This window comes from Notolabrus celidotus, chromosome 21, assembly GCF_009762535.1.
Source record: "Notolabrus celidotus isolate fNotCel1 chromosome 21, fNotCel1.pri, whole genome shotgun sequence".
Lineage (NCBI taxonomy): Eukaryota > Metazoa > Chordata > Actinopteri > Labriformes > Labridae > Notolabrus > Notolabrus celidotus.
In genome coordinates, this window is record NC_048292.1 from 15,457,256 (window position 1) to 15,467,481 (window position 10,226).

Consider the following 10,226-nt stretch of genomic DNA (forward strand, 5'->3'; position numbering starts at 1 on the left):
TTCATAAAACACTTTATTTTCATTTATAAAAAAATGTGCTTACAGAACAGGGAAAGTTCAGTTTAGTACAACCTGATTGTACTAAAAAAAGTTATTTAAATAAAATAATTAAAAATCTTCATATACAGTTAGATACAAGCAGCAGATGAACCCTCAGTAAGGAAGACAGTCTCCCTCTGGTGGTCAAATGAGGTCATTACATTACAACAATTACAGTGATGAGAGCAAAAACAGCATGAGCATAGAAATATAATTTATTGCAATGAGTGTTATTAAATTATTATAAACATAAAGTTCATAAGTTTGAGACAAATTAATTTAAACTGAAATCAAATCAGCAAAAACTTTTTAAACTGTTTAAACGTTTTATTAACGTTAAATAAGAACAGTGACAACCTCTGGCCCCTTCAGACCAGTCCTCCTCAGTTCATTCATAAATAAATCAGCTCCGACTGTGGATCACAGCACAGAGCAGCTTGATCATATTCACAGGTTAACACTAACAGACGTCCTCAGGAGTTTTGCTAGAAAGACACAGACAAGAATAAAAACAGGTTTAGTTTAAATAAAGTTTTATTCAAATGAAATAAAGTTTCTAAAATGAGTAAAAAGTTTCTCACCAGCAAAGCTCGTCCTTTAGTTTCAATCGGTAATAGGAAGTTCCCCAGAGCGCAGATAAGACACACCACAGTGAACGGACTGAGCGCCAAAACCACCGACTGAGACATCAGCACCTGAAGTACACACAGAGTCAAATAGCTGGAACACCTGAGGACTCACTTGAGATGACAACTGTGAGGACTTTGAACTTACCTGAGCGATGAACGGAGCGATCATTCCCCCGATACGACTGAATGACGTACAGAAACCCATCCCCAGAGACCGAGCCGCCGTTGGATAAACCTGAGAGACAAACACACCCGTTAGCTGACACCTGATCCATAAAACGTGATACTTTGTCCAGAAAATTTGCATATAATCAAAGTGAGCACATACCTCTGCAGTGTAAATATAAACCACATTAAAGTTCATGGAGACCAGAGACCGGAGAAGGAACAGCAGAACTGTGAAACCAAACCTGAAGAAACACAAGAACAAGGTCCCCATAAACCAGCAAAATCTATCAAAAGGTCCCCATAAACCTGCAAACCAGACACACCAGCAAACACAGAAGAAATGTGTACGTGTGTGTGTTTCTTACATGGTGGTGCAGATATTGAGCATCATGAACAAAATGGCCGCCAGCGTTTGCAGCACCGTCAGAGTCAACTTACGTCCAAGAACATTGAGAAGACAGATGTTTAGAGGGACCACTGAGAGGACAAAAGGGGGACAGAAGAGGACAGAGGAGGAGGATGAGATCTTTGATGAAACACAAACCTCAGCTGTTAGACTGATGACATAAAAGAGTTTGTTTTCGTTGTGTACGATGGTCTGTAGATGACATCTCCGGGTCACACTGTCAGCTGTAATTTGAGCTGTACAGGGTTAGCGCGCTGGCATTCTAAACAAAGAAAGTGTCTTCTCAGTTAGATAGCATGCTAACATGGGGCTAGCATACCAACATGCTCTCAAGATAACCATTATTTTAACGTTGGTACGATACATCTGGATCAATCAGAATTATGTTAATCCAGTTTCAAATTCTAATGTCCAGCAGGGGGCAACTCTGTTTGTGAACAATGGATTTAGGGCGGGGCTAAATCAAAAGATTGACAGGTCGCTGCCATGGTGACTTGAAACAATTTTTTGTTCATTGAATTATAAAAGAGGAGTTGGTGGTTTCTTCTTAATGATCAGCTTCTTTAAAGACAGTGACCTCGAGTGAACCCATTACTCCATTTCAGCTCTGCCTTCTTGTCCAAATATGGTCACTTCCACACTATAGAGAAAACATGATCCAACAGCCCAAATGCATAGAATGTATAAATAATAGACGTAGTATCTTTGACGTCACCCATCTGTTCCTGAGCGCTGTTTTGAAGCCAATTGACAGCGGCAGCCATATTGGAAATGCAGAATTTAACCAGGCATAGTGTGACATAAAGGGGCGGAGTTTGAGCCTCCAAGCCAACAGCTATGTGTTCCCGTCCGGGAGTCAAGTCAGTCATGTCCTTATTTGGGCAAAAACTCGTAATCTTATTATCTTCTGAACCGTTCTGAACTTGCCGCTTGGAGTGAACCCATTACTCCACTTTGGCTCCGCCTTCCTGTCCAAGATAGTGAAAGCCCAAATGCTCAAATACAGTCTTTAAAAAAGTGCTGCATTGACCAATGAGTGATGTCAGTGTGTTTCTGTCCATGTCTTATTTCATCATCCACAAGATTGAAACTATTTTAACTCTGCAAGATAAGTTTTATAAACAGCTTTATCAGTAAAGAAAATGGTGAGGAATTCAAACAGAGTTTGGTTAGTGGCAGGTCGTTAGTCTCAGGTGGGCGGGGTTTAAACTCAGTGTTTGGATCTCAGTCCGGGACTTACAGGCGACCTCTCCCAGGCAGCTGATGAGCAGCGTCTGGTAGTCGCTGAGTGCAAAGGGGATGCAGTAACACAGCCCGTCTTCATGGCGGTGTTTGACCTGATGCTCTAAGTCTGCGTCCTTCACACACAACAAGTTCTTCTCCAGCAGCTCGGAGCTGCTCAGCACCGAGCCATAGTATCCGAAGGACGCCACAAACCTGCCGGGTGAGAACACAGTCAGAGCTGAATTAACTAAAGAACTGCTGTCTTTGATAAAAAAAATAATAGATTGAAACCCTGAATCATCAGATCTGGAGCAGAGAGAAGTTACCATGAAAACCAGAGGAGAATGGACGTCCTCCTGTACGACGGACTGAGCAGAATCCTCCAGTTGCCTCTCTCTCTCTGAAACACAAAAGCAATACAAAACCTCATCGACTGAATTTATCACATCAGATTCACGAGGAAGGGTTTAAACACGAAGACACAGCTCTGATAGAAAGACTTTATCTACCTGCTCCATCATTAGAGCTTAAAACTTGTAGAAGCAGGACCCTGGTTTACCCAGAGGCTCTGAACTCTTCTCTTAGGTTTCATATTTTATCAGACTTCAAGAAGAGAACAGTGAATTTGTGTTTCTCAGGTATGAATTCAGGTGTGAACGAACCACAGGTGGCTCTGCTAGACGTCCTGGAGGTAGAGACGATCTGTTCATTTTGGCGATCATCTGCAGAGTGTCGACGGCCGCCTTGATGTTCCCCGCAGACACGTTATAACGAGCCGACTCAGGTATGAACTGACAGGTAAACGACAGAGAGCAGAGAGGTGAGACTCAGACAGACAGACAGACAGACAGACAGACAGACAGACAGACAGACAGGCAGGCAGACAGACAGACAGACAGACAGACAGACAGGCAGGCAGGCAGGCAGGCAGGCAGGCAGGCAGACAGAAAGACAGACAGACAGACAGGCAGGCAGACAGACAGACAGACAGACAGACAGACAGGCAGGCAGGCAGGCAGGCAGGCAGGCAGACAGAAAGACAGACAGACAGGCAGACAGACAGACAGACAGACAGGCAGAAAGAAAAAAAGACAGACAGACAGGCAGACAGACAGACAGGCAGGCAGACAGACAGAAAGACAGACAGACAGGCAGACAGACAGACAGACAGACAGGCAGAAAGACAGACAGACAGACAGGCAGGCAGGCAGACAGACAGACAGGCAGACAGACAGACAGATAGGCAGACAGACAGACAGGCAGACAGGCAGGCAGCCAGACAGACAGACAGAAAGACAGACAGACAGACAGACAGACAGGCAGACAGACAGACAGACAGACAGACAGACAGGCAGACAGACAGAAAGACAGACAGGCAGACAGAAAGACAGACAGGCAGCCAGAAAGACAGACAGGCAGACAGGCAGACAGACAGACAGGCAGACAGGCAGCCAGCCAGACAGACAGACAGACAGACAGACAGACAGACAGACAGACAGACAGGCAGACAGACAGACAGATAGACGATGACAGGCAGACAGACAGACAGACAGACAGACAGACAGACAGACAGAGGGCCGAGAGGTGAGACTCAGACAGACAGACAGACGATGACAGGCAGACAGACAGACAGACAGACAGACAGACAGACAGACAGACAGACAGACAGACAGACAGACAGACAGACAGACGATGACAGGCATACAGACAGACAGACATACAGACAGACAGACAGAGGGCAGAGGGCAGAGAGGTGAGACTCAGACAGACAGACAGACAGACAGACAGACAGACAGACGATGACAGGCAGACAGACAGACAGACAGACAGACAGACAGACAGGCATACAGGCATACAGACAGACAGACAGACAGACAGACAGGCGTGTACCCTGAAAAGGAAGATAAGGATGATGCTCGGGGCGACGGAGATACGGATCATCCACCTCCAGCCCAGAGTCGGAACCAACAACATCCCCAGAACGATGATCAGCATAGACCCCGTCATCCAGAAGATCTGTGACATCACAACCAGAGAGCATGCTGGGAGATCAGCTGATGATGGTAACAGATCAAAAATCTTTGCTGGACAACAGATAAAGCGGATCAATCATTAAAACAACCCTATCATGTCACGTCAACCCGTGGAATGCATAGCATAGCATAAGCCAATTCTGTGATGTTTGTGTACATCACGTCACGTCAGGCCATAGCATAACATCTCATAGCATATCATATTATATCATAGCATAGCATAGCATACATTGTTTCTCTCTGGCTATATGATGGAGGGTCAAAATGTGTTTAAAGGTTTCACACCTCATGTGATGTTACGTCACGTCATTGCATAGCATCTCATAGCATCTCATAGCATAGCAAATCATAGAATTTCATTTCATAGCATAGCATAGCTATCATTGATGAGTCCCTTAATTTTAAACAGCATGTGCTGTACCTTGTGAGAAAGCTGAGGCTGAAACTGAGCTTTTACTTTCGATACAAATCCTGTTTCTCTTTTAATATAAAAAAGCGTCTTGTTGCTGCAACTTTTATTCCTGTGCTTGACTATGGTGATCTTTTGTACATGCACACCACTGCTCATGTCATTGCATAGCATCTCATAGCATAGCATAGCATTTCATACCATATCATAAATTGTTTCTATCTAGATATGATGGAGGTTCAGGGTGTGACACTTTAAAGGGTTGAAAACATCTCATGTGATGTTTGTTCAAAGCTCCACCCTCAGTCCTCTACTGTCCACATTGCATTGACTCAAACACACGCACATACAAACACAGCTGAGTGTGTGTTTCAACATCTTTAGGTTTACATAAACATAAATCAACTATAAAAGAAATTAGAATGAAGAAAGTCGCTCACAGAGGCCAGAGGCAGCAGGTAGGCTCGATACTTTGCAGGGATGAACTCAGTCTTTAACACAAACCTGAAACAACAACAACAAAGCATGTAATCTTTGTGGGTGTGAGTGTTAGTGTGTGTGTGTTTGGTGTGTTTGTGTATTCTGACCCCTGTGACACTGCCGCGACCCCGCAGCCCACCATGCTGCGCAGGAAGATGAACCACCCGTACGTCGGCGCGAACGACGTGAGCAGAGAAAAATACGAGCTCCACACGAAGCCCGCGAACACAACCTGAGAATACACAAATAATAACACACACAAATGATGCACAATTATACACAACATCATGACATTATAGATATATAAAACTACCCACATTGAAGAAATATAAGCCTTACATGAAGCTGACAACACACACACTCATATGTAGTTATTATATGTTAGAAATTCATATTTACATTATATAGAAAATAGTGTTTCTAACCTTCCAGCGTCCGTATCGATCAGCGATGTATCCTGATAAAACTCCACACATCATGAAGCCCAGAAACACCATCTGACACACAAACACACAGCCGACCACTTACAGTAAGACACCGGGATTCAGTTTAACCCTTTACATACCTGATGAATGAATGATGTGTAAACAGAGAGCAGGTAGTTTGTGACTCACCGTGGAGACCAGAGCGACCTGCCAGTCCTCTAGATGCCACTCACATCTAATCTCCGGAGACACCACCGCCAGCAGCATGATCTCCATCGCCTCCAGTATCTGTTGAAACGCAGGAATACACACTCTGTTACACACACAGTCACTACAGGGTAATCCCAAACACCTCAACTATCCTGTGGTGTACTGTAATACATGTTTTCATGTTTGTCTGAATGGTTATGCTCAGTTGCTCAGTGTTTTTCTTACGCTAGTGCTGCCCATGATGAGGAACAGCAGGATGTGAAAACGACCGAAGCCGATAGTTTCCACAGCTTCTTCGACAGTGAACGTCTCGTCTGAAACACAAATATCAGAGGTTTCATCAGACACCACCAGAGGTCAGAGATTAAGGTTATGTTTCTTTAAATCATTATGAGGCTGATGTTGAACGCAGCTTGAACTTCAGGAAAAGTGACATAATTTAATTATTTGATTTTAGATTTTAATTATTGAAATCACAAGACTGAAAAAAGCTCAGAGTTCACACATGCTAATCAGACAGTAAGCTGCCCACTGGTGGTCAGAGCAGGAACAACAGAGATTTGTATTTAAAAAATATTCAGGCCTCAAAAGCAGATCATGTTTTTTTTTCCTCTGCTCTTCATGTCCTCTGATCCCTCAGGTTTAATTGTGGGTGTGCTCAGAGATCAGACTGTCTCTTCTGTCAGTCTATGATTATTGATTTAACACTCACCATGGTTGTTGTTGACACCATGCTGCTTGTCTGCAGGTTTCTCCTGCAGCTCCACCTCCTGCAGGTCTATGGCGCTCACCAGCTGCGTCTTCATTCCATCACCCATCCTTAAAAAAATAAAAACAGAATTCATCATCATCAGGACTTTATTGTGAAGGGACAGAAACATGAGCAAGATCTGTCAGATGTGATCCACTTGCAGGTAAAAAGAAGCTGTCTTTAATAACGATGAATAAAAAGTCAAACCTCCTGATGTGCTCAAAAGACAAGATGACTTCTTTTTAACACTAGAACGGCGAGAACTCCATTTCTACTAGAAAAGCCACAAGAGGTCATTTTGACTGCCAGACTCCACATTGTATTATCCATTATGATAAATACCCAATATAGAGAATGATGTGTTTGTTGTTTTAGGATATATTGTATATTTATTTATAGGATTAAACTTTCCTCGGTGAGTCACTTTTATCCGCTTGTTATTCAGATAGATCGCCACTCTGCCGTGTCTGATTCCTGGAACAACTGTAAGACTTCCTCAGCATTCATCTCTTTCCCTCCTTGAGCTTCTCTTTGCTATTATTGCCAAAATAGAATTGTCTATTTTTCTCAGTTTCAATCCAAAACTTTTAAAATTGCTTTGTACACTAACTCACGGACGGTTTCTACGTTTTTGTTTATTTGGAAAAGCACAGTTATACATTTCTTCAGCATTTTACACCTCAGCATCACAGTCTTCCTTTAGTCCGCTGTAAATATTATCCATCGTTTAATCACCCCTTCCCCCTGGGAATTGGGGAAGGTGACCGTATAGAGTCCGACTGTTTTCGTGCATGTTGCCTTTCCAAGATTTTTTTTTTCTTATGTCATTGCATTAACATATTAAATTAAAGATTACAGTGCTGCCGGTTCCTGACTTTTCCCAAAGTTGTGTGTTTACGTATTTATTTATTTTTTCACAACTTTTTTTATTGAGTTTTGAAACATACAGATATATGTTCGATGGGTTCTTCAGTAAAATAAGAGTAGTTTTAAGTAAAAGAAACAAAACAAAACAAAACAAAACAAGAAAGGAGACAACTAGAACACAACACAAACTAAGCTTGGCCGTTCAACGAGTAACACAAAGAAATAAACAGTACGTATTTGAGGTAACTATAGCACATTGTACAGAAGGACAATAGAAGGAGACAAGAAGGAAAACAGGTAAAGTATGCATAAGAGTAATCCGCACACATATACAAGAATATGTAGGGACATACACATAAAAGAGGGATGTACACATACAATACCATAGCATTCAGCAAGAGAAGAAACAAATCAAATATAATAGATACAATAAAAAGGTACCAAAACCCCTGGTGTAATCACACACATTATGAGTCATCCAGTAAGTACAGACCCTTAACATATTTGAAGAAAGTGCCCCATGTTTTATGAAATCTTTTGGTTGAACCTTTTGTTACACATCTTATCTTCTCCATTTTAAGAAAATATAGAACATCTTTGAGACATGCAAAGTGAGAGGGAGGAGTGGCTGATTTCCAACGCAGCAAAATCTGTCGTCTTGCTAGGAGTGTCACAAATGCCACCAAATCTATCTTATATTTTTGTTTACGTAATTAAAATGTTGTATGTCAAATTGCACAAAAGGCAACAATTATATGATTATTGTTACCTACTTCGGCCACAGGCAGTCCTAATGAATGCCACGGTTAGACTGATGCATTTACATGCTAGGCATAAGCCCCCTGGTTGCTTGGAAACTATCGTTGTCTCTATAAAACTTAGAGACTTTGTTAATAAAGTTACACGACATAAAAATGTGAAAACAGTCACAATAACCCCCACGGCTGTTCTAGTGTTAAATATATCAAAACACAATAATATAAAACACATGATTTGTTCAGATGTTCAGCTGTTTTGATTTTGAGCTCAGTCTTTCGTTTCAGTTAATGGTTAAACTGGATTAACCAGTTTAACTAGTTTAAAGTATGTCAGTGTTATAGTGGGGGGTATTTACTTCTTACAGCAGTGATTCAGTTCATTCATTCCTCCAAACACTCACATTACTTCACATTACATCATCAATTATTATGACACTGTTAATTCATTTAAGTGTATGTCTGCACACATGAACACATTTAAAGACTTCTAGAAAAATAAAGGTAAAAAGGTAAAGTGGTCCAGTTTCAGAGTAAAGCTCACTGAAACTGATTCTTTCGTCATTAAAACCTATTTTAGAGAAACTAATCAGCTTTCTGCATTCCTTCATCCCTCTCAGCTCGTTTATTCCACTAAACTCCATTTAGAAAAACATCAATTTAATGTCACGCAACAGGTAACAGCAGTATGGTGGTATAATCTCACAAATTTAAACCTTTAAAGTTAAAAAAGAATACATTCAAAACTCTGAAAGGGTGTGTGATCTGATCAGTCTGAATGCCTCACAGAGAGTTGCAGTCTTTTTAACCCGCTGTAGGCTATTTCCAAAACAAACAGGAGAATAAATCCTGTTTTATTTAAACTTTTCAAAATCTGAAAGTTTATTATTTCTAAACCGAATTTACCAGAAAACAACTTTGATGCATGTAAAATCGTTTTTCTGACACATTTGTACATAATAAAAATATGTTTTAGACAGAACGCTTAAAACTCACATATCATTAAAGGGGTTTGGTTTGAAGTTTTTAACATGTAACCGAGGGGAGAAAACTCGAAAGATAGAAATCGATCACATATTATGACCGATCACAGCAAACAGTGTGAAGGAGTATCAGTTTGTAAAATCAGAATAACGTGCAGCTTCATGTTCCATTTAATGCAGGAAGTCAGCGCTCAACTGAGGTTTGTCTGCCTTCACGGTAAAGTGATATAATAGTCTGAAACTAAAGACTACTCACACAGAAGATGGTTTGATGATGAAAATGTCAGGTTTGTGTCTTCTGATGCTGCTGGAGATGTTTTTACGAGACACAGAAGAAGGTGATTCCGCCGGAGAGTGTTGTTCACCTGGCCAGGTGTATGAGCGTCACCGGGAAGCAGGAGAGGGAGGAGGAGGAGAGGGGGGAGGAGGAGAGGGAGGAGGAGGGATCTGTTTGGATTCTGGGAGGGGTTCAGTTCTGTGTAGATGTTCTGGTTGACAGAGAACATGAAGACAAACACTAAAAAATCAGTTAAATAAACCACTTCACTGTCACACGTTTTAATTACATGCTGTCTAATACAGCATCCAGGTAAATGCTGACAGAGCAGGGGCGGGGCTAGACTCTCAGCGCAAAGGGGGCGGAGCATCCTCAAGGGGCCCTTCTGATAGTCCAATTCACAACTGTAAAACAGCTGATATATTTTCTCCCCTACTTATCAATAAAAAACACAGATTCTCACTTATTGATCCAAGAGAACCCACGAGAGGCAACAGGTTGCTTGTGAGTTCAAATGTTTCAGCTGCACCGAGGACCGCACACAGCACTCTGCAGTGATTAACCCTCCTG

General features: G+C 41.8%; 1 protein-coding gene across 1 annotated transcript; it reads right to left on the reverse strand.

The window, feature by feature from the left end:
• Positions 1-9,814, reverse strand: svopl (SVOP-like). The gene is made up of 16 exons (XM_034673723.1): positions 9,636-9,814; positions 6,736-6,842; positions 6,249-6,337; positions 6,003-6,101; positions 5,814-5,885; positions 5,496-5,620; positions 5,349-5,412; positions 4,357-4,482; positions 3,129-3,257; positions 2,793-2,866; positions 2,483-2,679; positions 1,202-1,313; positions 997-1,078; positions 814-903; positions 621-734; positions 1-524 (listed from the first exon to the last, which is right to left on the reverse strand). The coding sequence occupies exons 2-16, from the start codon at positions 6,839-6,841 to the stop codon at positions 513-515; spliced, it is 1,491 nt and encodes a 496-aa protein (XP_034529614.1). The 5' UTR covers position 6,842; positions 9,636-9,814; the 3' UTR covers positions 1-512.
• Positions 9,815-10,226: the final 412 nt, after the last annotated feature.

Bases quoted from the DNA above. Each gene is read 5' to 3' on its own strand.
- svopl (XM_034673723.1), bottom strand. From the start codon at position 6,841: ATGGGTGATGGAATGAAGACGCAGCTGGTGAGCGCCATAGACCTGCAG. The intron at 6,102-6,248 runs GTAAGAAAAACA...GCGTTTCAACAG, and splicing joins TCATCATGGGCAGCACTAGC to ATACTGGAGGCGATGGAGAT. The intron at 1,314-2,482 runs GTAAGTCCCGGA...TTGTCCTCTCAG, and splicing joins CTGCCTGGGAGAGGTCGCCT to TGGTCCCTCTAAACATCTGT.